The sequence below is a fragment of the Odocoileus virginianus genome, chromosome 10 (genome assembly GCF_023699985.2).
Source record: "Odocoileus virginianus isolate 20LAN1187 ecotype Illinois chromosome 10, Ovbor_1.2, whole genome shotgun sequence".
Lineage (NCBI taxonomy): Eukaryota > Metazoa > Chordata > Mammalia > Artiodactyla > Cervidae > Odocoileus > Odocoileus virginianus.
This window is the reverse complement of record NC_069683.1, coordinates 47,159,296-47,186,268: the sequence shown is the minus strand read 5'-3', so window position 1 is coordinate 47,186,268 and position 26,973 is coordinate 47,159,296. Positions and strand designations below refer to the sequence as shown.

The following is a 26,973-nucleotide window of genomic DNA, read 5'->3' as shown; positions in this document are numbered from 1 at the left end:
TGGTTTAGTAACTCATGTCTGCTCTCCTCCTCAGGCCCCCTACCAACCATTCCAGCCCCCTCCCTCCACCGCAGGTCCTGTCTGCATTCCTGCCCCTCCATCCTTTGCCTGTCTGCACACTGGTTCACACTTGGAAACCTGCTTCCACTTCATGGCCTGACCCCTGCTACAGCCCCCTACCACCCACCTTCTTGACTTGAGGGTTCTTGGTGGGATTCAGAGATCATGGACCCCTTGAGGTTGTATGGGAAATGCTGGATGTCTATGTGTTTTTTTCCTTTTCTTATTTTCCTGGGAGAAAGATTTGGTATAGCTATGATAGTGGTACAGTGGCTCTGGAGTTAGACGCTGGGGAATCAAGTCCCAGCTCCAGCGTTTATTGTTGGATGACCTTGAGCAAGTTATACAATCTTCTGCAGAAGCCTCATCTGTAATATGATGAAAGTGATGATATTTACCTCATGAAATTGTTAAGGGCAATGCCACCCTTCTACCTGGGCAACAGAGGCCTCAGCCCTGGGCTACTGAGTTTGGAGGGTCTCACTCTGGCCCTCCTTTGATCACACACCCTCCTCCTCACTGGAAAAGTGGTTCCTGGAACAGGAGGGGAGAGTAATCCATACACCTCATCTTCTAGACCATGCTCCAGACATCTGGGATCATGGAATTCTCTGTTCAAATGACCCAATTCTGAGCAGGCCACTTCCCTGGGCCCATCCTCTCAGGAGCTGCCCCTGCAGAATGTGTACCCACAGGCCTGGGGAGAGGGCAAAGGGCAGCTGTTTGCAGAGGGTGGGAGTGGATGGAATTTGACATGCAGGTGGAACCTGACATCCAGGCACGCATCAGAGACCCTGTCCTCCAAGGACTAGGGAAGAGTGGGCCAGGGAATGGCTTTGGGGCCTGGCCTTAAAATTAAGACTAAGAAAAATCCATCAGAGACAAAAGATAATAGGTAAGTTTTCACACTTTGTTATCTTGATCAGTAACTTATATTTAGACATATATGTAATTTCCATTTGTGTGCTCACCCCAAGCATCACAGACGTCAGATGTAGACCTATGGAGACTGGATGAGATGTTGTTGTTTATCCTTTAGTCTCTAAGTTGTGACTGACTCTTCTGCAACCCCATGGACTATAGCCCACCAGGCTCCTCTGTCCAGGGTTTCCCAGGCAAGAATACTGAAGTGGGTTGCCATTTCCTCGTCTAGGGATCTTCCTGACCCAGGGATTGAACCTGCATCTCCTGCTTGGCAGGTGGATTCTTTACCACTGAGCCACCAGGGAAGCCCTGGATGAGATACTAACACATGTAAAAGTGCTAATAGAGCTCTCGGCATAGGGTCAGCTCCCAGTACATTTTAGCTCTTGTTATTCTCAAAGAGGTCTGGGTCCCTAAAAAGTCTAAGCCTCTTTCTGTCTCCAAGTTTGCACGTTCACCCCCTCCTTTGCCAGGAGGTCCCAGACACTAGATCCACAGGGCCAGGCATTGACGCTGCTCAATTTATTTTTACAGCAGGGGTCATGTTTCTCAGGAGCTGCAGCCTGAGGTGAGTCAGGAGGTGAGCCAAAGGGAAGGAACGTGACCCCTGCCCAGAGAAGGGGGATGGAAGGGGACAGAGCTTCCTGGGTAGCTCTAGATCCTGGTGACCCGAAAATGTGCCAGTTTCCTCCATGCCCTCCGCCTTCTTAGCTGCATCTCTGCTCACCAATTCTTAGAGCAGAAGGGTCCTTAGGAAACCCATACACCTCCCAAATGAAAAAACAGGCTCAGAGAGGTAAGATGTGTGGGCCAAGGTCACAGAGAAAGTGACTCCTCAAGTCAGAATTAGAACCTACCCCATTATTTGATTCCCTCCCTCCACACCCCCAGCTCTCCTCTAAAGAACATCAGCAGGACTCCACAACTGGTCAGAAAAAGTGTTTGAAAGATGCATTAGTGGCTAGAGGAATTCTACATTTAAAGAGCACTTTCCTCAAAAATTCTCAAAACCCTAGTCCATCGATTGATCCATCCAGGGATGCCAGGGGAGAGGGCAAACAAAGGTCAGAACTCCTCTGTCCCACCTTTAGAAAACTACTTCTTTGCGGAGCCCTCCCTGACATAAACCCCCTTTATCCAACTCAGGAGCCCCAGTCTGGGTTTGGGGAGGGGGATGGGCAGTACCTTGGCTCTTCCTCCTCCTCCTCCTCCTCCTCCTCCTGTTGGAAGTCCCTCGAGGGAGGGATGGCAGTTGGGACACAGCCCCCAGCTGCACCCAGCAGGCTGGATACCTGAGGGTGGGCTCCTGCACACTCGGGTCTTGGGCCGTCTGGCTCAGAAACACCCTGAAGAGCAAGTTTTCAAGGAGGCATAGAGAGGTTGGGCGCTGGGCCAAGGAGCTGTCGGGGAGCTGTTATCGGGTGGGAGGAGATAGGGCCTAGATTTAAGGGGAAAGGATTTTTTTTTTCCTAGGGAGTGGGGGTGGGATGAGGGAGGGTTCAAGCCTTTCTTTGAAGCAGTTAGTCCAACAGTCCTCTCTGAGACAGGCGAGCCTCTCGGTTCCGGCCCTGGGCCTCCACCCCCGGCCTTTCCGGGAGCAAGATGGGCACTAGGAAGGGGCGCAAGCATGAGATGAGGGTCAGAGTGTCAGAATGTGGTGGGGACGTGGCCCAGGCAGGAATGGGGGCAGAGCTCTGGCTCACAGCCTTCCAGGGAGATGCTCTTACCCGGGAAGGCGTGCACCCCTGGGCGCAGTCCCACCTTCCACGGTGTGGCGGGGTGGGGGTGGGGGGTATTGGGGGGGGTGTCATTGTGGGGGGTGATGGAAGATTCCATCCCCTATCAGTTCTCAGAAAGGGAGCCAAGACCCCGGCAGGGGAGGAAGGGAGAGATCTGGTGAGGTCTCCAGAGCTATTTTAAGAGGAGTTCCTTCTAAGTAAGGCGAACCTGGCAGGGAGCCGCGCCCCCCCCCCCCCACCCGCTCCCCTCTCGCCCTTGCCTGCCGCCCGCCTCCCCCGCTCCCCCACAAGCCCTCGCGGCTCCTGTCCGGGCATTGCAGGTAACGGGGCCGGAGGGCAACCCTGCTGACTCGGCTCTTAGAGGCAGAGGAGAGGGGCTCTGCAGGGAGCCCCCCAAGCCCCCCACCTCACAGCCTCTCCCACCAACCATGGGCCACTTGCATCAACACCCCAGAGCTTATAACCCAGTTATAAACAGAGCCCCAACCTCAGGACCGCAGGACTGCAGGAGCCAGGAAGCTCTGCATGAACTTCAAGCTGAACGCCCCCCAGTTCTTCTGCCCCTGGGGTTGGGATTGTGCGGATGTGACCTGGACAGACGTTTGGGAACGTCTTTCTAGTGTACCTCAGTCTATTTGCTGCCCACCGGTACTCACCATTCCTGCCCCCACCCCCAGCTCGGTGCCTGCTTGCCCCAGCCAGTCTCAGCATAGGCTGAAGTTTGGCAGGTGCAGAGGGGGTTAACCCGACAGCGTGTACCTAACCAACCCGAAGGCACACGGCTCAGCAGTCCAGCAAGGAACCAGTACTGGTCACCTTGCCTGCTGCTCCCCAGCCCACCAGGCATCTGAGTTGGGGTGGAGATAAACACTTCCTGAACCCTCCTCAGGCATCTCCACTTTCTAAGGGTTCTGGGTACAGGCAGGTAGGCAGCCACCTCCTCCATCCCTCCCTTCCTCTTTTTCTGCTTTCTGCCAGGTTCTTTCCAAATATCCTCTCAGGCAAAGGGGGGGGGCGGGGAGCCCCAGACAGATGAGCTCATTGGGAGGAGGAGGGAAGAGAGAGGAGGAAGCTGAAATATCCTGACCAGAGAGATGCTCACCGGACTGTCCTAAGCTGGACAGGGGTGTGTGCCCCCTTCCAGGACCAGGCTCTGCTTCCCTCACTGCAACTCAGAGATGGGGTGAGTCCTGGGCATCCCTTTATTCTGGGCCACTTTGGGGTGGGGTGTGAAGCCCCACGGCAGGGTCTCTGCCATCCTGCCCAGCACCCCAGAGCTGTGTTTACCTCTCTGCTTCATGGGTTACCATGCCTCCTCACTGCCTTCCCATCAAGGGAGGATGGGGGCTCAGGAGGGCTGGGGGTCGGAGGCATCGGGAAGGTGGTCATTGATCCCAGGGGGACTGCCTTGTCAACTGAATGGCCAGATGTCCTCCCAGAACCCTAGACCTGGTCCTGCCACTGAGCTGGGCACTGGGACAGACTGACCAAACCAGAAGCATAAAATGGAACAGAGCGCAAGCCTCCCTGGATGTTCTGGTCCCATCCGCTATGAACATCTTAGTGCAAGAGCAGTGGATCTTGTAAAGTGAGGGGAGAAGGAGGACGTGGAGTAGGAGAGGAGCTATGACAGGGGCAGAAGGTCAGGATTTGGCCGAGAGGAAGGGTCACCTGGGGAAGTTGGAGTGAGACACAGACCAAGGAGGTGGGGTAGCGATAGAAACTGGTCAGCAGGTGGAGAAGAGTTTTTATAGGTTTTCAGAAACCAAGAGAGGAGAGGGTGGCCGGCAAAGGCCAGGGCTGTTTGCACAGAGCTGTGGGGTCAAGGGCCAGGCCAGGCAGGGTGGGATGTTTGGGGCCCAGTGGGAAGGTTTTGCCTCTGCTTCCAAACACTTTTGCCCACCTCTTGTTATCCACGGTCATTTTGAGATTGGCTCCGAGTCACCCTTCCCCCACCCACTTCTAGGCCTCTGGGCTGCAAGAGGCTGGTCCACTGCCCTTTCTCATAGTCTGATGTGATGGCTTTGGCATCACTCCACCCTGGGTTTGAATTCTTTGCTAGTATTTTCCAGCTGTGTCACCTTGAGTGTACATATACTTAGTATAACAGAACCTTGGTCTCTTTTATCTGTAAAAGTGAGAAAATAATGCATACTGGGGGAGTTGTCCTGAGGATAAAGTCAGCTGATGCACACAGAATGCTGAGCTCAGGGCCAGGCACAGAGTAGCTACTCAGTACAAAGTGATAATCCTCATTAGCCTAGCCAACTGTCACTCATCCCCCAACCACCCTGGCCCCACCCTCCAAGCCCTCTGAGGCTGGATATGAACCCACCCTGGCTTCTCCAGTGGCTCAGTGGTAAAGAATCTGCCTGTAATGCAGGAGGCACGCAGGTTTGATCCCTGGGTTGGGAAGATCCCTTGGAAGAGGTCATGGCAACCCACTCCAGTATTCCTACCTGGAGAATCCCCTGGACAGAGGAGCCTGATGGGCTATAGTCCATAGGGTCGCAAAGAGTTGGAGTGACTAAGCATGCATGCCTGAACCCACCCATGCCCACAGCCCTTCCCAACAGCATCAGCTCCTGTGAGAGCCCACATGGTATGCATTTGAGCATGCTATGAGACAAGGATGGGGAGGCTGAAGACTTCAGCAAAGTTGGGAGGGCAAAGGGAGGCGGTGGAAAGGATTGTTACCATTTTCTGCAGTTTTGCTTGAAGGACAGGGGATGCTCTGCCCCTGCTGGAGGACCAAGCATGCAAGTTAGGCTTGGTGTGATCTTTGGAAGGAAGCTCCTGAGGGTTCCTAGCTCCAAATTTCCACCCTCTCCCAGCCTATTTCCCACTGTGAATAGGGGTTTGCCACCTGCCCTCTCCCCACCATTGCTAAGTCAAGTAAAGATGACCAGGGCAGGCAGGTAGAAGGATGCAGAGGCAGCCTGGGGTAGACTGTGATTGAGGAACACGGCAGCCAGACAGGAATTTGCCCTCGCATGTGTCCTATTCATCTTCAGCCAAGCAAGAGTTAATCCCACATTTGTCATTTGAATCCTAAGATGACAGCGGCAGAGAGTCATTGCCAGTAAGTTTAGACAGCATCTAAAAGTATGCCCTAATATATGCATCTTCTGGACGACACCCCCAAGCTAGGCTTGAAGACCTTCCGGGGTGGCGATCTCATTACCTCAAAGAAACTCAACCCTCTGCACAACTCTGACTTACGCTAGATCTGTACCCGCCTCTGTCCACCAGCTCTAATGTTTCACCCTGGGACAGAACAGGACAAGGCTAATCCCTCTCCCCTGGGGCCACAGCCCTGACCACTTTTGGCCGTCAGCTGTGACGTACACTTCTCCTGCGAGCGGAACCCACCCTCTTCATTTGCCCATTTGCCCACAGGGGGCTCTCAATCTGTTGAGGCAAACAGTTCTTAGTCCTCACGCCACCTGTTCACAGGGAATTTGTCACGGCTGAGAAGCAGAGGCAGCTACGGTCAGGACAAAGGTGATTTGCCAATGAGGCAAAAGGGAAAGTCCCTCCCACGGAAGCAGAGCATCCAGCGTCCACTTGCCCCCCTTCCCTAGCACCTCATGGACCCTCAAGGTCATGATGGCCAGAGAAAAGAAGCTGCTTTGTGAGGCTTCCCACTACTAGCCTAGTGGAAGCTCTCAACTCACCCAGTCCCACCACCTCCATCCCACAGTCTTTCTCTCTTTCCTAGACAGAAAAGAGAGGAGAGGAGGGGGTTCAAGGCTAGACTAACCTGTTTTGGCACAAGTTTATGTGCCGTGTCAAGATGCCAGGATCTAGTTCTAAGATGAGCTTCCTTCCCCATCACCCTGTGGAACACTCAATCACTGGGTGACTGGAGCCTGGGCTAAAAGGTGGTTGGAGCCTTGCACATCAGCATTGTAGCAGGCAGGAGTGACTAGGAACTGGCGGGCATCAGGGTGAGGTCTGTGCAGGGCAGCGCCACTAGGGCATCTGAGAAGCATGCCTGCAGAGCCCAGCCAGCATGGACCTTCCGAGGCCCCGAAATGCCAAAGGAGGAGGAGGGCAGGAGACCTAGTGGGGGCCCATGCTCCTCCATCCGGCTGCCCAGCCCACATTTCACCAGGCCCTGCTCCTGCTTCCTCTCACCGAAAGGTTTCTAGATACCACCCCTACCCTGCAAGATGGAAGGAAGACATACAGTCTAAGAGGGACTGGACACACACCAGCCTGAGGAAAGTCACTCTACTGGGGTGTAGAAGAGGACCCAGAAAGGCAACTAAAGCCAAGCTCTGTCAATAGCCTACTGTGTGACTTTGGGAGAATTACTTAAACTTTTTGAAACTCAGCTTTAAAAACTGCACACTGACAAGAAGCATGGGGCCTCTTGTGCAATTCAAGCCCTCTGGGGAGGGGCAGGCAGGCGCCTGGGCTGGTGTGGGCTGCTGTGCTGAGCTGTGCCAAGCACTAGGCCCAGATGAGGTGTGGGCTGTGGGAAGAACAGGCAGCCTGGAGCCTGCTGGGAGATCCTGGATTGTCCTGGACTCATCAAGTGGCCTTAAGCAAGTCACTTCCCCAATCTGGTCCTCAGTTTCCCCTTCAGGATAATCAGGAGACTTGGTCAAGCAGTCCCTAGGACCCGTCTGATGTAAAGATCTACTCCCTCCCCACCTCTGCCATTCTTCTGGCCTCTAAAACTGGTCCTAGAGACTCAGGCCCAGCACATAGACTCCTGTTCCATGGCAATTGGCTGTGGGCAGGCTGATGGCCTGAGCCCCACAGGGGCTCTGGTGGGAGGCCAAGGAACAGTGGGGACGGGGAGGCTCTTGTACAGACACCTCCGCTTGGGGCCACGGGAGGCTGGTGAGCAATTCTGAACACCCAGGTGGGAGCTAGCCTTTCCCTGACACGGCAGTGCCTTCAGCAATCAGAAACAAACCTCCCCACAGGGCCCAAAACATCAATTTAGGGCAGACACCTGAGCCAAACCCAGCCCTCCCAGAAGTCAGTTGTTACTGTTTAGTCTCTAAGTCATGTCCAACTCCTTGTGACCTCATGGACTGTAGCCCACCAGGCTCCTCTGTCCATGGGATTTTCCAGGCAAGAACACTGGAGTGGGCTGCCATTTCCCCTTCCAGAGGAACTTCCTGACCCAGGGATCAAACACACTTCTGCATTGGTGGGCGGGTTCTTTACCGCTGAGCTACAAGGGAAGATTCCCACAAGCCAGGCCCAGCTCTGAGGTGTCCTCCAAGACTCTGGTGGAAAAGCCCTGGGCTGAGTTAGATGCTGTGTCCACCCAGAAGGAACCAGCCAGAACCCTAGCACCTTCTACTCCTGAGTCCACATCACCTGCGTCAGTTTCCCTGTTAGGTAAAGAAGCATCCTGTCTAACATCAGGTCCTTGGAAGGACTCAGGGTCTCCGAGGACAGACATCCTTTTAAACTAAGGTAGCTTCAGTTCTGTCAAATACCAGACACCTCTGCTTAAGGCTGCCACCTTCTATCTGGCTTCTTTCTTGGGGAGCAGCTGCCAGCATTAGGGCTATGAGTGTTAGGCTCCTCCTGGAATATTCTAAAATGCATCTGACCACTCACCACCGGTGAAGGTCTCTGGATTACAGGGGAGCAGGCATAAATGAGGAAGAAACCAAGAAAAAAACAGGAACCAACCACTTCAGCATTCCCTTGACATTCAGAAAGTTGAGGCTTTTCTTATTTGGTGAGCTTCCTAGGCAAGGGTAAGGGTGTGTGTGTGTGTGTGTGTGTGTGTGTGTGTGTGTGTGTGTAACAGAGAAAAATACAAAGAGAAACATAATAACAGGAGGCAAGAGAGAAAAAGACTGTATGTGTCTAGGGGAAGCAGAACCCCTGGGCCAGGCGGTTGCTTTTGGTCCTAAATTGAGGGCTGACTCATCAACACATAACTAGGATACAGCAGTTCGCAGGTGGGACATGAGCAACCTGATTCCTCCCCACAGCCACCCTCATCCGTGAAGTTGCATGAGGGCAGACTCTGCACCAGCTGTTGTCTTATTTTCCTTGAGCCTGAAGCAGATGAAAGATGTCTGCCTAGTCAGATGCAGCTTAGCAACAGGGAGCAGGAAGGATGGCCCATCCACCCTCAGAAAGAGTAGACAGCACCGTCATGACAGTCAGCCTTGGGGGCTTGAAGTGTTGTTGTCATCCAGAAATAACCAAGAGCCCTCTAAGAAGTGGGTGTTTAGCCACCCTGTCCCCAGGGTGCTTTCAAGGTGGATGGAGTCTGCCAGGATTCTGGGAAGGCCACAAGGGGAAAAGAGGAAACATCTGACAACAAAAGGGGAGCGGAACGACCTCATCCTTGATGGGGACCTGGCAGCGTCAGTGACGTCACCAGGAAAGGAGTAACAGGGGCCCCTGTGACGGTCCTGGCACTGCTTCAACTTGCCCCACCCCCTGAAAAAAGTCACACTCGAGGGAGGTTCAGGGGAGACCGTCTGTTTATTGCAGCCAATACATCCAAGCAAGGAGACACACTGCAGAAGAAACTCAGTCTGCTCCCAAAAGCAGACACCTCACAGAGGTTGGGTCACAGAGGACAACCTGAGTTTCTCTCCCCACCACCTCTTCCATCACCACATAGCATATCAGTCCTAGAAAATGCATGAGTAGCTGTGTTTTCCCCTCCAAGTGCACAAACAGCCATGAGAACATTCCATAATTTGCCTTTGGTGAATCAACTCAAAACATTGAGAAATGATTGTTTTCCGCCCCCACCCAATGTAACTTTTGGGATGGATGTAGTGAGATGTCCTATATTTGTATATATAATATATCTCTACCTATATATAGACTATGTACAAATGCATCGGCAAGCTTCAATAAAGGACAACATCAGCAAGAGGCACAGCAAAAGACACAGGCTGTCTATCCTTAAGACACAGATAGGAAGAAAAATCTCTTGATTCATCACCTGTTCCAAATGCATCAAGCCATTCCTATGGCCTGGGACTATCTTTTTTGGACCTAGCCAGTATTTTCATTTGTCCATCTGCTTAACCTGACCTTGCAAATACTTACCAGCCCGGCCTCACCAAGGAGATTCACAAGGAGAAATATGGATCCAGCTTCTCCTTTTTATAAATCGAGAATAAACTGTGATTAGCCCGGAGCCAGGGGGCAGACAGCTATTTCCAAAACCAGTTCCAAGGCACCTCAAGGCATTTCAGTCCTGAAAAAGTGTGCTCTGTTCTTTATAAGCTAAATCCCATGGGTTGACCAGCCCATCTCTCTTTACAGGGACCCTTAATTAGGAGAAAGAGACAGGTAGGGGGTTCCGAGAGAGCAGGAGAGGCAGGAGCAGTTGAGAAAAGCAGCGGAGTGCAGTGATGGGAATGTGCAGCCAGAAGTAGGGCTTGAGCCCCACGGTGCAGGAGGAGGTACACACTAGAAAGCAGGGTGCCAAGGGGACATCTCACCGGTCTCCCACCTCTACTCACAGAAGCCCCGTTTTGTTCCCAACCTCATTGCCTTGCGGGAGGTAGCTCCATGAGGCCTCTGGAAGAGACTCTTAAGAGGCTTGGGAAGAAAGAGCATATGAAGATGGGCACCTGGGACAAAGGTGGTTCCTGGGCCCTCCCCATCGGCTCGGGTGTCTGAGGCCCCTGGAGAGGCATTGCTCTCCCTAGGACCCTCCAGGTCAGGGCAGAGAAAGGAAGGAAACTGAAAGTCTCAGGCTTCTTTTATAGAGAGTAGAATTTCTTAGAATAAACCTAGGGAATCTTACAAATAATTCCCCTAAATGTTATGAAAAAGAAGAGTTCCAGTATCTGCACAGATCCTTCCTCATCCTGGAAGAGGAGAGCACTTAAGAAGTTGCCCAAAAAAGCGAAATCTGCAAGGGGCAGACATGTTATTACAACCACCCTTGATCTCGGCTGGAGATCAAGGTGCCCATCACCCACCTCTCCCCTCTCGGCTGGTTGGCTTCAAGGATGGGCAATGTCCAGCCACCCCAGGCAGCCTGGGGGCTTAGCCCACCCCCCATTGGCAGTGTGTTGATTGGCAGTTAGGTACTGATGACTTAGAATTTCCAAATGAGCCGGACCCATCCCACCTTGGAGCGCTCAGGCTGTGGCCCATCCCCCACTCTGTGCACACTCTGCCTGGCCTCTCACCCTCTTCCCTATTGTATCCTCCCTTTTTCCTTCCTTGTATCCTTCCTTTCTTCCCTTCCCAGGGCCCAGATTCTGGAATCTCTTCCTTCTTCTCCTACCCCAGCCCTGGAAGCAGTAGCTGCAGAGGTGGAATTAGATGCACCAAAAAAAAAAAAAAAAAAAAAATCTTGGTTCCCCACAGTGCTGACCTAGCGGTTCCCAGCTCTGTTATGGCTTTGTGTACATCCCCAGCACCTGGCCCAGTGCCTGGCACATAGGAGATGCTCAATAAATGGATGATGAGTTGAAGTGAATTAAAGTGAATCGTCCATATTCTGTTGCTCTCTCCCCTTTGCTGGGCAGAGGCAGAGAATGGTCCCAGAGGTTGCAGGAGTCCTGTCTCCTCCCCATTTACCCAGACTCGGGTTCTGGGGCCCTGGGCACTGACTCCCTGAACCTGAGCAGAGCCTGAGCTCCGAGAAAGACTGGGAAGCACTGCAGAAGGTCCGCTTGGGGCAGGGTGGGGCATTCCGGCAGCTCTGCCCTCCCACTGCCATCACCCCATCCCAGCCTCAGTCACAGCCCGAGGGCTGGGCTCCCAAGAGGGGAGCGGGGCTGCAGGAGCCCAACTCCCTCTCCTCATCTCTTCCACAAACTGTAGATCTGTTGATTCAAACTGGAAACTGAGAAACCCAAGGAGAAGCAGGGCCCCTGGTTTCTGTGAATCTGACCCTCAGTCTCTCGGTCTGTAGTATGAGTGACTAGGCTAGTTGATCTCCGAGGGCCTTCCAAGGCAGTTTCTCTCTTTCAGCCTCTCCTGAGGTTTAAGCAATTCCCTCTCCGTGTGAGTAAAATGGCAGTGAAAGTTGGCTCCCCACAAATGCTACTCTGCTCTCCACAAAGAGAGTCGTCCAGGCGGGGGAGGGTGTAACATGGCTCCAGAAGTGACATGGCCACAGGGTCTCAGAGGCTTCCCTGGGGCCAAAAGCCAGATGAAACCCTGCTGAGGGTCACAGGAATGTTTGAGCAGAAGCCCTCCGCCCTGCACACCAGCTCCTCCGACGTGGCTCCCACCCGCTCCCTCCTCCTCTCCACACCTGAGGCGGCTCCTGGCCCCTGGGCGAGAAGGCAGTTGACCTGGAACTCCACGCTACAACAGAGCCCCCAGCCCCTTGTCTGTCTCCGCTAACTTTGAACTTCATCTCCTGTTAGTGGGTAACTGTGGTGGAAAGGGGCCACCAGCAGACAGACGCGACTCCGGCCCCACGGCCTCGCTCAGCAGCCCTTGGGTACTTCTCTCTCGCTTGGCAGCCAGTGGAAACCCGGGGCGTCTGTGGAAGCAGACATGCGGGGAAGGGCGAGGAGTAGAGCTCCCCCGGCCAAGGCTTGTCTCTGGCTGCCTCCAGCCCCGGCTCCCCTTCCTTCCACACCCAGGAAACGCATAGGTTTCCTTCAACAAGCCCCCAAGTTCCAGGAAGCCGTCACCACCCCCATGACGAGGCCGCCCGGGGCCTCGCGCCCCCGCCTTGGAGGGACAGCCCCAGGGCCCTGTCCCGCCTTCAGGCGCCCCCTGAAGCCACCGCCAGATCAGCCCACGCCCTGGGCAGGCTGCACAGCGGGCGCCCTGCCCTCTCTCCGCGCCCCTCCCGCTCCTCTCAGGGGCCGGCAGTTTTCACCCCGCTTTTCCTTCCCTCCGCCCCCCCACCCAGGGCCCACACTTCCCAGACGCCCGGCAGGTTTCTCAAGTCACAGAGAGGTGGGTCGCTCTTGGTGCAGGGGACAGGGAGGAGGGGCTCAGGAGGAGGCCCCCGGCGGGCCCTGGGTCCGGGCCCGGGGGAGGCACACCGAGAGAGGGCGGGCGGGGCGGGGCGGAGGGCGGGAGCGCGCGCGCGGGCGGGGGCGGGGGCCGCCGCCGTTACTTGGCGTCCTCCGCGTTGCCCTCCCCGTCGGTCTTGCCCTCCTCCTCCGTCTTCAGGTCATCCGTGCTCAGCTTCTGCTCTTTTTTCCTCCTCACGCACTTCACCACCATCAGCACCAAGATGATCACAGCCAGAAAGCCTCCGACGGAGGCGCCCACGATCACGGCCACCGTGGAATCGCGCTCGGGGGGCTCTGGAGAAGGAGGGGAGACAGACCCGCTGAGCGCTAGGGCTGGAGAAGGGAGCCCCGCCCGCTGGCCCTTGCTCCCTGCAGCGCGCGCGGGTGGTCCTGACTTCACTCTCCTCTGGGAAAGCCGAAAATCAACCCAGCCTCTCAGCGGCCCTCCCACCCCATAATCCCAGGGCACCTGAAATCCCCAGAGGGGGGCGGCCCCATACTGTATCCAAGAGGATGGGCTTTGAGGCCAATGGACCCAATCTGAGTCTCGATTGTACTGTTTTCCCTTTTTTTTTTTTAACACTTCTTTAGTAACATTTCTTTGTGACCTCATGGACTACACCACTCCATGGAAATCTCCAGGCTAGAACACTGGAGTGGGTAGCCTTTCCCTTCTCCAGGGGATCTTCCCAACCCAGGGATCGAACCCAGGTCTCCTGCACTGCAGGCGGATTCTTCACCACCTGAGCCACCAGGGAATGCAAAAATAGGAAGTCAAGAAACACCTGGAGTAACAGGCAAATTTGGCCTTGGAGTACAGAATGTGCAGGGCAAAGGCTAATAGAGTTTTGCCAAGAGAACACACTGGTCATAGCAAACACCCTCTTCCAACAACACAAGAGAAGACTCTACACATGGATATCACCAGATGGTCAACACCGAAATCAGATTGATTATATTCTTTGCAGCCAAAGATGGAGAAGCTCTATACAGTCAGCAAAAACAAAACTGGGAGCTGACTGTGGCTCAGATCATGAACTCCTTATTGCCAAATTCAGACTTAAATTGAAGAAAGTGGGGAAAACCACTAGACCATTCAGGTATTACCTAAATCAAATCCCTTATGACTATACAGTGGAAGTGAGAAATAGATTTAAGGGACTAGATCTGATAGACAGAGTGCCTGATGAACCATGGATGGAGGTTCGTGACATTGCACAGGAGACAGCATCAAGACCATCCCCATGGAAAAGAAATACAAAAAGGCAAAATGGTTGTCTGAGGAGGCCTTACAAATAGCTGTGAAAAGAAGAGAAGCGAAAAGCAAAGGAGAAAAGGAAAGATATTCCCATTTGAATGCAGAGTTCCAGAGAATAGCAAGGAGAGATAAGAAAGCCTTCCTCAGCGATCAATGCAAAGAACTAGAGGAAAACAACAGAATGGGAAAGACTAGAGATCTCTTCAAGAAAATTAGAGATACCAAGGGAATATTTCATGCAAAGATGGGCTTGATAAAGGACAGAAATGGTATGGACCTAACAGAAGCAGAAGATATTAAGAAGAGGTGGCAAGAATACACAGAAGGACAGTACAAAAAAGATCTTCACGACCCAGATAATCACAATGGTGTGATCACTCACCTAGAGCCAGACATCCTGGAATGTGAAGTCAAGTAGGCCTTAAGAAGCATCACTATGAACAAAGCCAGTGAAGGTGATGGAATTCCAGTTGAGCTATTTCAAATCCTGAAAGATGATGCTGTGAAAGTGCTGCACTCAATATGCCAGCAAATTTGGAAAACGCAGCAGTGGCCACAGGACTGGAAAAGGTCAGTTTTCATTCCAATCCCAAAGAAAGGCAATCCCAAAGAATGCTCAAACTACCGCACAATTGCACTGATCTCACATGCTAGTAAAGTAATGCTCAAAATTCTCCAAGCCAGGCTTCAGCAATACGTGAACCGTGAACTTCCAGATGTTCAAGCTGGTTTTAGAAAAGGCAGAGGAACCAAAGGTCAAATTGCCAACATTTGCTGGATCACCGAAAAAGCAAGAGAGTTCCAGAAAAACATCTATTTCTGCTTTATTGACTATGCCAAAGCCTTTGACTGTGTGGATCACAATAAACTGTGGAAAATTCTGAAAGAGATGGGAATACCAGACCACCTGACCTGCCTCTTGAGAAACCTGTATGCAGGTGAGGAAGCAACAGTTAGAACTGGACATGGAACAATAGACTGGTTCCAAATAGGAAAAGGAGTATGTCAAGGCTGTATATTGTCACCCTGCTTGTTTAACTTATGTGCAGAGTACATCATGAGAAACGCTGGGCTGGAAGAAGCACAAGCTGGAATCAAGATTGCCGGGAGAAATATCAATAACCTCAGATATGCAGATGACATCACCCTTATGGCAGAAAGTGAAGAGGAACTAAAAAGCCTCTTGATGAAAGTGAAAGAGGAGAGTGGAAAAGTTGGCTTAAAGCTCCACATTCATAAAACTAAGATCATGGCATCTGGTCCCATCACTTCATAGGATATAGATGGGGAAACAGTGGAAACAGTGTCAGTTTTTATTTTTGGGGGCTCCAAAATCACTGCAGATGGTGATTGCATCCATGAAATTAAAAGACGCTTACTCCTTGGAAGGAAAGTTATGACCAACCTAGATGGCATATTAAAAAGCAGAGACATTACATTGCCAACAGAGGTCTGTCTAGTCAGGGCTATGGTTTTTCCATTGGTCATGTATGGATCTGTGAGATTTGGACTGTGAAGCAACTTGAGCACCAAAAAATTGATGCTTTTGAACTGTGGTGTTGGAGAAGACTCTTGAGAGTCCCTTGGACTGCAAGGAGATCCTACCAATCCATCCTAAAGGAGATCAGTCCTGGGTGTTCATTGGAAGGACTGATGCTGAAGCTGAAACTCCAAATACTTTGGCCACCTTATGTGAAGAGTTGACTCATTGGAAAAGACCCTGACGCTGGGAGGGATTGGGGGCAGGAGGAGAAGGGAATGACAGAGAATGAGATGGCTGGATGGCATCACCAAATCAATGGACATGAGTTTGAGTAAAATCCAGGAGTTGGTGATGGACAGGGAGGCCTGGCGTGCTGCGATTCATGGGGTCGCAAAGAGTCAGACATGACTGAGCAACTGAATTGAACTGAACTGAGTAACATTTCTTTTATTAAAAACTTCTCTTAACAAAAATTTTAATTTTTAAAAAGTAAAATATAGAAAAGCTGCAGCACTCCCATATACTCTTCACAGTTTGACCAATTAGTAACATTTTGGCAACACAAATTTACCAATTTGTTTTATAAACTTTTTATTCTATATTGGAGCATAGCCGATAAACAGTGTTGTACAGTTGTACAGTTTCAAGTGAACATCGAAGGGACTCAGCCATACATGGACATGTATCTGTTCTCCCTGAAACTCCCCTCCCTTCCAGGCTGCCACATAACATGGAACAGAGTTCCATAGGCTCTACAGTAGGTCCTCACTGGTTATCCATTTTAAATATAGCAATGTCTGATCACACTATTTTTTAAAGTTCTTTTTAAATTAATTATTTATTTGCACCGAATCTCAATTGCTGCATGTAGGATCCTTAGCTGTGGCATGTGAGATCTTTAGCTGCAGCATGCAAAGTCTTAGTTATAGCGTGTGTGATCTAGTTTCCTGACTAGGGACCGAACCCAAGCCCTCTGGACTGGGAGCACAGAGTCTTAACCATGGACCACCAGGGAAGTCACTGTACTATTTATTGTGTGACCTTAGGTACCTTACATAGCCTTGGTTTTCTCATCTGTAAAATGGGGATGAGAAAGGGTTGTATGAAGATGAAATGAGATAATGCATGTACAGAGTGTACCTGTGCCTATAACTGAGACATAATAAGTGTCCAATAAATGAAAGCTGTTCTAAGGATTCTTAAGGTCATGATCATGATGGATAGCATCATCAGGACTCTCAGAGACACAGTCCTCAAGAACTGGAAGGAGTAAAACAGATGCCTTCCACCCAGCACACGCTGTGGCTCCCACCCCTCAGGAGGGCACAGCCTCTCCCAAGGCGCCCACTAGCCGTGCTGGAGAGTAGTGGGCTGGGAACCGGCAGGAACCCCCAGCAACCTCTCACCTTCCATGAGGACCTGCAGATAGATCTTGCCGTGGCCGCGGTGGCGGTCGGGCGGGTTCATGATGTAGCAGTTGTAGGTGCCCTCATCCTCCAGCTGCACTTTTCTCAGGGTGACTGACACATCATACTTGCTGGGGTTCCCCGAGAACTCCACGCGGTCTCGGAACCGCTCCAGCTTCAGGTTAATGATCTTCATGCGGAACTGGAGGAACTGAGTGGGGGCGAAGGACAGGACGGGGTGGGGGGTGCTGGATGAGTGAGGAGCTACAAGGACAGCAGGACCCCCTCCTCCCCCCCCTTACCTGGTAGGGAGGCAGTCACCTCCAGATCTCTGCCACCCTCCCAGGGCCACCCAGGTGTGACAACACACCTCTGCCGATGCCCTGGGGAGCAGGGTATACCCCACCAGGGTATGCCGCAGTCCTGGTCCAAGGCAGGGACAGGTGGTGGGCAAGGGGGCTTCATGCTGTGGGGCTCCTGCCTCCTCCCCCATCCCCTGCCACCATCCCAGGGCTCACCATCTCCTCAGAGCAGTTGTTACACTCCTGGTAAGTCCAGTTCAGGGAGAACTGTTTGTGGTTCACGGTGTAGCAGGAGTTGAAGGTGCAGGGCAGGCGGGCATCAGAGCCGTTGAGGACGTTGAGGGTGTTCGGTACTGTGACTTCCATGCTTCTCCCTGGTGGCACTGTGGACAGAGTCACACCCTGTGAGGATTCTGGCTGATGCTGCCGGGGAGGGGAGCAGAGCTCGGGCAGCTGGCTGGCTTCCTTGTGGCTGCAATTTGTCAGGGGGTGGGGTGGAGTGGGGAGGCAAAACTCATAAGGGGTGCCTGATGTGGCCCTTGGAGAGAAGTGGGGGACAGGACAAAGCTGGGGTGAAGAGAGATCAAAGCATCTGTCAAGCCAGGGACAGACAAATGGCCTCAAGCCCTCCCTCTACCTGGCTGTCATGACGCCAAGGATTGTCATGGCCACCTGATGGCTGAAGACCTTGGACAAGGCGCTGCATTGTGCTGGCCTAGGTTTCCCCTTCTTCCCACCGCTTCCAACCATCTCAGCAGAGCCCATGCCCTTCCAGCTGCAGCTGCAGTGTCTCCGGGGGCAGGCAGCCTGGAGGACAGATGCAGAGGCCTTGTCCTGCATACCCCAGGGCTGAGGAAAGCCTGTGCACTCAGCAGAGCCCAGCTCCCTCCTCTTCCCCAGGGTCCCGGTGGGGATGGCAGCTCAACAGAAGAACAAGCACAATTCAAAGGGATCAACCGATGGGTCTACAAGGACAGGAGTCCCTTTTGGAGACATCAGGCCTGGACTGTGAAATGCCAGTGGATGAATGGACTGGATGAATCAAACTGGAATCAAGACTGCTGTGAGAAGTATTAACAACTTCAGATATGCAGGTGACACCACACTTATGGCAGAAAATGAAGAGGAACTAAAGAGCCTCTTGATGAGGGTGAAAGAGGAGAGTGAAAAAGCTGGCTTAAAATTCAACATTCAAAAAACTCAGATCATGGCATATGATCCCATCACTTCATGGAAACAATATGGGGAAAAAAATGAAAAGTGGTAGATAATATTTTCTTGGGCTCCAGAATTACTGTGGACAGTGATTGCAGCCATGAAATTTTTTTTTAAAAAGCTTGCTCCTTGGAAGAAAAGCTATGACAAACCTAGACAGCATATTAAAAAGCAGAGACATCATTTTACTCACAAAGGTCCATATAGTTAAGGCTGTGGTTTTCCCATAGTCATGTAAGGATGTGAGAGTTGGACCATAAAGAAAACTAAGTGCCAAAGAACAGATGCTTTTGAACTGTGGTGCTGGAGAAGATTCTTGAGAGTCCCTTGGACAGCAAGCAGAGCAAACCAATCAATCCTAAAGGAAATCAACCCTGACCAGTCATTGGAAGGACTGATGCTGAGGCTGAAGCTTCATTCCTTTGGCCACGTGGTGTGAAGAGCTGACTCATTGTAAAAGACCCTGATGCTGGGAAAGATTGAGGGCAGGAGGAGAAGAGGATGACAGGATGAGATAGTTGGCTGGCATCATCAATTCAATGGATATGAGTTTGGGCAAACTCTGAGAGATAGTGAAGGACAGGGAAGCCTGGCATGCTGCAGTTCATGGGGTCACAAAGAGTCAGACAGGACTGAGTGACTAAACAACAACATAGAGGAGAAACAGTAATACTAAGTATCAATCATCCATTCACCCATATACCAAATATTTACCAAACATTTCTAAATCACCTTCTCTGCCCCCCTAGACACTCAGTCTAGGCCCCAGGGTTATTGCTGTGATGGAAGCAGGCAGAGATGCCCTAACTGAGTTTGTATTCTAGGGAGGGGGACAGATGTTAACAGGGAAAAGATAATAATGTAACTTTAGTGATATATAGAAAGGGCTGTAAGTAATATAACGTGCAGGGTGCTGTTTGACATCAAAAGTCAGGGAAGGCTTCCCCAAGGGGTGCCCTGTAGGTGACCCCCGACTCGAGTGAGGGAGTAAGAAGTTTTCAAATTTTGAAGGAATCTGGGGCAGGAGAACATCCAGAGGAAAGTTCCAGTGGTTGGAATGAGCATCAAGTGTCTGGGGCACAACCCAGCAGGTGATCAAAGGGGCAGGTGGAGAGAGCTGAGGTCCCAGACTTAGGCAGGGACCAGGCTGCCATTCTTGAGATAGGAAGCCACTAGAGGGTGCCCAGGGAGCAGCTAGGAGACATGGAGCTCCCATTAGACACGATTCAATCCTAGCTCTGCCTTCTATCAGCTGGGAGAACGTGGGCAGGTTCTTCCACCTTCTGAGCCTCAGGCACCTCCTGTGTAAAATGCACCGATGATACCTACCTGCTGGGGTTATTATAACAATTAAATAAGACAAAACATACAAACCAAAGGGGAGAGGAATTCCCTGGCGGCCCAGTGCTTAGGACCCGCACTTCACTGAGGTGGCTCGGGGTTCAGCCCCTGGTTGGGGAACTTAAGATCCCGCAAGCTGCACAGCATGGGCTCCAAAAAATTAAAAAATAAAGCAAAAGGTAGCCTTAAATTCTCCTCAAATTCTGCCCCATAGAAGGAAGGGCTTCCAGAGCACTCTTCTGGCAGGGGCGCCTTGGAGCCTGGCCCCTCGGGACAGCCCCTTGGCCTGGGATTTGGCACAGGGCACTCCTTCTGCAGAAGCTGTTTTTTGTGCCAAGCTGCGGAGGCCCCACCCCAGACACAAACCGCACTGCAGCCTGGAAGCAGGGATAGCAAAGTCCTTCCGCTCAGCTCATCCCTCGGGATGAGTGGCCAGGACCCAGTAGGCAGCACTTAAGAACAGGGGATGCTCTGAAACCCTGGCCCTGGAGGTCAGGACCTAACCGTAGACAGCGAGGGGCAGACAGGCGGCCCCACCTGCAAGGACAGGCTGCTAGGTGTGCTGAGGTGCACGTCAGGGGAATATAAACTGGGGAGGCTGAGCCCAGAAGAACAAAGCCCAGTTCTTACCTCCCCACTCACAGCGTTATGAAAGCACCGAGCACGGTGCCAGGTTAGGAGGAGGTGTGCGGAAAATGCCATCTCCACCCCCGCTCTGCAGAGGCGGAGTAATCTGCAGGGAAGGAGCCTGGCAGGGCCTTGTCCCGAGCTTACCTCATATCCCGGGAACACCCTGCTTCTCTAGCACCTTCCCTGGGAAGGGTCTGCCCTTTCCCAGGGCTCCTGAGCCAAAGGAGCTTCCAAGTGACATTAGAAAGTAGGTCGGGTGAATCTGGGTGACCCATCCCTGCCTCTGTCCCGCCCCAGCCCACTACATCACTCCACACACAGAACTTGAACCCTACCAGGAACCCCCTCCATCTTGAAGAAGCTAGCACTCTTCGGGGAGGTCGGGACCCTGGGGAGCGAAGGGCCTTTTCTGGCCCGCAGGAGGGAGGCAGCCAGAGAGGTGCAATGCGGGTCCCTGCTGCATCTCTGCCGCACGTCCGGCAGGAGGCACCAGGCGGACACGTGTGCCCTCTAGCGGTCAGAGAGGTCAACCGTCAATTCCCAACTGCAGAGGGAAACTCAGGAATTGTATCACAACAGATCCAGCTCCATCATTTTACCAACGAGGAAAGGGAGGCCTGAGAAAGACACACAGCGGATAGGGAAAAGCCGGGGCCAGAGTCGTGGTCCCTGACTCCCTGTCCAGCGCCTACTTCCACCTGAGGTCTCCCAGGATCCCAGCTCAGGGCAAAGTCTTGACGTCCTTTCACCAATCCAGGCGCTCCTTTAAAGATGAGTAAATCATCATGCAACACAGGCTGAGCTCTGAACAAACTTCCCGGCTCCTGATGAACTCTGCTGCTTCAGGAAAGTAGCAGAATCCACAGCTCAGGCCACAAAAGGACTTCATAATAATAACAACAAGGCACTTACCATGTACCAGGCTCTGTTTTACCACCCTACAGATATCACCCTATGACCACCCCCTACTTTCCAGGTGAAGAAATGGAGCACAAGGAACTTAAATGAATAGCCCAAGTTCACAGCTAGTAAGTGACAAAGCTAGATTGGAACCCAGACTGCCAGGCTCCAGACAGAGAGGGTTGAGGGGTGGAGATTGCATGAGGGTGTGGGTTTTGTTCCAAGGGGTCCCAGAGACCAGGCCTCCTGCTGTCTGCAAGGCAGGTCCTGCACCATAACTGTCAGCCCCAGGCTGGCCAGAGGGGATTGGTCTTATTTAAAATGAACTTCCATTCACTAGGGGGCTTCCCAGGTGGTACTAGTGGTAAAGAACCCCCCTGCCAATGCAGGAGATGTAAGAGATGCGGGTTCGATCCCTGGGTTTGGAAGATCCCCTGGAGGAGGGCATGGCTACCCACTCCAGTATTCTTGCCTGGAGAATCCCATGGACAGAGGAGCCTGGTGGGCTATAGGATCACAAAGAGTCTGATAGGACTGAAGCAACTTAGCACATGTGCAACATACAAGGGGAGCCCATCGTCTTCCTGGTTGTCCCATTTGGTACCAGGTCTGGAGCCTAGGTCTCCTGAATTTCAGCTCACAGAAAGGACATGATCAACAGGGGTAGAGTAAGGATGTGGCTTTTGAGCTTAGTTCCAAAACATTACCAGGGCCCAGGCCCCCTCATTTTCTCCTAGGCGCATCTGGGCACCATAGGCCCTATGTCATACAATGGCCCATCTTGCAGAGATCATGAACATTTGCTCATTACCTGTCAAACACTTTCCTACAGAGACTAGAAGTTAATTGTCCTCATGCCTCCTTCCAGTCTATGAGGTAGATTAATTTTTTTCTTGGTTAAAACAAAAAAAAAAGGTTTGTCTAAGCAGAGAAATTATCTCCCACCCTTCTGGAGCAGGAAGCTCCCCTGGAGAAGGAAATGGCAACCCAGTCAAGTATTCTTGCCTGGAAAATCCCATGGACGGAGGAGCCTGGTGAGCTACAGTCCATGGGGTCGCAAAGAGTCAGACACGACTGAGCGACTTCACTTTCTTCTGGAGCACACGGTCTCCTGCTGCCCCTGACTCCCAGGTGAGTGTGACATGCAGTCCATCTCCTGAGCTACCTTACCATTTAGACCCATCACCTCAGGGCTCCCCTCCCAGGCCAGGCCACCCCCATGCAGCCATGAGAGCACTTGTCCTCATCACCCCTCACCCCCAACCACCGCTGGCTCCCCAGTACTTTCAGGATCTCGTCCAGGCTCCTGGGCTTCTAAGCCCTTTACCATCTGGGGCCAACCAGCATCCCAGCCTCATTTCCAGCTCCCAACCCTCCACACTTCCTCCACTCCAGTGACTCCAGAGTTCTTGTGGTGATTTAGTCGCTAAGTTACATCCAATTCTTGCGACCCTGTGGACTGTAGCTTCCTGGGCTCCTCTGTCCATGGGGTGCTTCAGGCAAGAATACTGGAGTGGGTTGCCATTCCCTTCTCCAGCATTCTTACTTTTCTGAAAACACCACTTTCTTCCACTCCTCCATGCCTTTGCACGAGTTTTTGCTCCAGGTTGGGATGCTCATTCACCCTGCTGCACCTGAGCTCTCCTGCTTATCCTGCAGCCCCCAGCTAACAAGGCACCACTTCCCCAGTGCCTGAGCCTTCTCCCCAGCCTTCCAGACCAGGAGGCAGAGCAGTATCATGGCCAAGACTGGCGCTCTCGTACCCTGCTCTGCTCTTAGCCAAGATGGTCCACCTCCCAATACCTCAGCTTCCTCATCTGTAAAATGGGAGACAACAATAGGCCCTACCTCCTAGGGCTGTTTTGAGGATTAAATACTAAAACATAAAGCTCATGGCAGTGCCTGGTACATGGTCAGCCTCACCAAAGGTTAGCTGCTGTTATTATCGCCACTGCTGTTGTTTCATAGCATGTGTGATGTGGCATTGTTGTTTATGTTCCCGAATCCCTCAGGAGACTCTGGGGAGCTGATTCTTATCCATCTTGACATCCCTGGTCCTAGAATAGTGAATGACACACAGTGGACACTCAATAAAGTCTGTAGGGGGAAGGGAAGGCCTTTTCCCCCATTTGTCCATGTACAGTGGGCTTGAGTGAGGACCAGACTCCACTTTCTAGGCCTTGCCTAACATGACCCAGCGGCTTCCCAGGTGGCTCAGTGCTAAAGAATCCACCTCCCAAGCACAGGTTCGATCCCTGGGTCGGGAACATCCACTGGAGAAGGAAATGGCACCCCGCTCCAGTATTCTCGCCTGGGAAAATCTCATGGACAGAGGAGACTGGTGGGCTACAGTGTCCACAGAAGAGTTGGACACAATTTAGTGACTAAACAATGACGACAACATAATCCAGACTTTGGTGACCAGTCCAGTGACTACGGAGCCAAGGGTCTAGAGAAAACTCTAGGAAAGATCAAGTTGGATTGCTTCTAATTGAGGACAAGTCTCACGTGCTTCTGCCGTGGGTACCGCAGGTTGACCAGCTGTCCCCTGCCCCTTTGTCAGCTCTACAGTCATCCTCACAAACCCAGCCCTTGTCATAGCCCCACCCTTATCACGTGTGGCATCCCCCCCATCTCAGGGACTGTTGCTGCTACAGCCGCCAAAGTTTCCTTGTCCACCTGCCTCCTTGGCCTTGGAGTGCCAGAGCGTGCCTCATCACAGCACCAGCCAAGTTCAAGTTCAAGGTCCTCACTCTGGCATCCTCCCCCCATCCAGGTTTGCAGAAGCTGTAGCTTCCTCCCACCACCACCTCACAGCCCACACCCTGACTTCTTCACCCCAGGCTCTATCTTCCCCCAAGCCACACCCTGGTTCAGGTCCCCCAGACACCCTCCCTTTCTTCACTTAGGGAAGGCTCTCCCGCCCACCGGAAGCTCTCTCTAATTCCCTGAAGAGATCGCCTGTCCTGCTTCCCCATCTCCTTATACACTGGTCACTCACCCAGCTCCCCTCTTTTTGCCCATACTTAAAATTCTTTAATCCAAATTATTGTTAGCCTGTGCTGTGCTTAGTCACTCAGTTGTGTCTGACTCTGTGCAATCCCATGGACTGCAGCCCACCAGGCTTCTCTGTCTATGGACTTTCCTAGACAAGAATACTGGAGTAGGTTGCCGTTTCCTCCTCCAGGGGATCTTCCCAACCCACGATCGAACTCAGGTCTCCCGCACTGCAGGCGGACTCTTTACCATCTGAACCAGCAGGGTGGCCCGAGAACACTGGAGTGGATAGCCTATCCCTTCTCCACAGGATCTCTCTGACCCGGGGATCAAATCAGGGTCTAGTGCGTTGCAGGCTGGTTCTTTACCAGCTGAGCTAACAGAGAAGCCCCTTTTTAGCATAGCAGTACCATTTCTCAAACATTGGGGGGCAGTAGAGTTCAGTGGTTAAGAATGGGCTGAAGTCAGACCACCAAGGGTTCAAATCTCAACTCCCTTTAAACTATTCCTGTGACCCTATTGGGCAAGTTACTTATCTGTGCCTGTTTCCTTATCTGTACCATGAGAATCACAGCATATCTACCTCACATGATTACCAATTGCCTCAGGACTAAACAAGATACGCAGTGCATGGGCATGTGAAAAGCATTCATAAAGGTTAACTATCATTGAGCACCTGCTATGTGCCAGACTCAAAAAACCCCAGGCAGTAGATATTCTTCAGTTCACCCAGGAAAGAGGTGAGTAACTTGGCAATAGTATGAAGTAAATGACAAAGGTGGCTTTAAACCCAGATGGAATCCAAAGCTCATGCTCTTTCTACCACCTGAGCTTCTGTAACACTCCTGCTCTGTTAATACATCCAATAATTCAGCAAAGCTCATTTGCCTCATCCTGCAGGCTGCCAGGGGCCCTGTGCTGTCTCTGTTTAGCACTCCAGCCCAATAGCCAGCATGTATGCTAAGTCGCTTCAGTCATGTCCGACTCTTCGTGACCCCATGGACTGTAGCCTGCCAGCTTCCTCTGCCCATGGGATTCTCCAGGCAAGAATACTGGAGTGGGTTGCCATGCCCTCCTCCAGAGGATCTTCCCCACCCAGGGACTGAACTCGAGTCTCATGTCTCCTGCATTGGCAGGAGGGTTCTTTACCACTAGCACCACCAATAGCCAGCACAGCATGCCAGAGACGGAGAGAGAAAGAGGGTTAAAGAGAGGGAGTGAGAAAGAGACTGTGACAGGGAATATTCCCACTGACAGTCCTTGGACTGGATCCTCAATTGCTACGCCAGCAATGAGTAAGTTTAAAAGCAAGAGTGAAACTACCTAGAAAGCAGGTTTGCAAGTAACTCCCTTGCCCACCTACCCACCAGGAAGTCCATGAATGGCCAGGTATGAAATTAGCGTTTGGATCTCTTGACAGTCTGCGGGGGGGGGGGCAGTGCTGGGCAGTTTGGAGACATGATCTAAAGGGCCACAACCACGCTTAGTCCATGAGTTGCTTTTTTTTTTCTCCTGATCCCTTCACCTGACCCCTCCTCCACTCCATCTGGCCCAAGCCAGAGAGCTTCTTCATCAGTGCCTGCTTCAGCAGTTCTCATCCCAATGAAGAGATCATTCCTCAAGCCTGCTTCCCACCTACACCCACACACACAGCAACAAATCAGTGGTACAGATTTCCAGGAAGCCAGACCCAGACTCAACTTTCTGCCCCTTACTCCACCACCGAATACTCTTTTCAATACCCTAAATCCACCAGATTCTGAAGATTCACAGACATTAAGTCCCAGATCATCTGTAGCAGCTGAAAGCAAAAATCCATGAAGAGGCTCTGCAGATCAACCTAACCCCTGCCCCCACCCCCACATAGGTCCGTTTCAGGGAAATCCACAGAAAAATCACCTTTCTTGACACCTCCAGGGGACACTCAGATCCCCTGACCCAGCGTTTCTGTGACCAGATCACCCCAGCATTATGCAGTCCCCCGGTCCCAGCACCGCTCTCCCCAAGGACACCAAGGGAAGCACAAGCACTGTCTTCTTTCCTGCCCCGGCCCCCATCCTCCTCCTGCTGCAGCTGCACTTCTGGACCCCTCAGGAGCATGCAGATGTGCAGTCTGACTTACCCAAAGAGAAAAAGAGAGTGAGCCCCGTGAGACTGAAGGCAGGGCGAGGTAGCCAGGCATTTCTGTGCATTTTCAGACTGAGATGTTAGTCGGGTGGGCTAGGGGAGAGGGCGATTTGAGGGGCCGAGGGCTACGAGGGAGGAATGGTTAGATGCTAAAAAAAAAATGCACGGATGTACTTCAAAGACACATACAACATTAAGGAAGCTTTATTTCCATCTCTCTAATATGGCCGGCTTGTATGTTGCTGCTAAAAAGAGAGAGGGAGTGTGGAAGGGAGAGAGAAAAAAGTGGATGGAGTAAATTTTGTGGTTGGTGGATTCCGAAAAGCAGGTGGGAGGGCATAAAAAAGTCTTTCTGTGAAGAAAAATGTCCCTCCAACAGCAGCGCTAAAGTATGGCCTGCCTTTCTTCTTCACTGGAATGATTGTTGGGGTCTGAAAGTTGTTTGAGGAACCCATTTATCTCAAAGCTGCTGCGGGGTAAATTCTTTTTTGTCATTTGAAAACACCTAAAAAAGGAGATGATAATTTTTGTTTACTTGGAATGGGTTCAGGAAGTAGGCTGGGAGATTTTCAGGAAGTAAGAACTTCCTCATTTTTCTAGCATTTCCACTGAAAACAGAACAGCAGATTGGTGTAAAAATGTCT

General features: G+C 52.0%; 1 protein-coding gene across 1 annotated transcript; it reads right to left on the bottom strand.

Moving 5' to 3' along the window:
* Positions 1–9,178: 9,178 nt before the first annotated feature.
* Positions 9,179–26,597, bottom strand: SCN2B (sodium voltage-gated channel beta subunit 2). The gene is made up of 4 exons (XM_020886759.2): positions 26,325–26,597; positions 17,336–17,502; positions 16,818–17,028; positions 9,179–12,964 (listed from the first exon to the last, which is right to left on the bottom strand). The coding sequence occupies exons 1-4, from the start codon at positions 26,392–26,394 to the stop codon at positions 12,768–12,770; spliced, it is 645 nt and encodes a 214-aa protein (XP_020742418.1). The 5' UTR covers positions 26,395–26,597; the 3' UTR covers positions 9,179–12,767.
* Between the last annotated feature and the right edge of the window lie 376 nt (positions 26,598–26,973).

Bases quoted from the DNA above. Each gene is read 5' to 3' on its own strand.
- SCN2B (XM_020886759.2), bottom strand. From the start codon at position 26,394: ATGCACAGAAATGCCTGGCTACCTCGCCCTGCCTTCAGTCTCACGGGG. The intron at 17,503-26,324 runs GTAAGTCAGACT...CTCTGTCCACAG, and splicing joins CACTCTCTTTTTCTCTTTGG to TGCCACCAGGGAGAAGCATG. The intron at 12,965-16,817 runs GTGAGAGGTTGC...CTCCTTCTCCAG, and splicing joins TCTGCAGGTCCTCATGGAAG to AGCCCCCCGAGCGCGATTCC.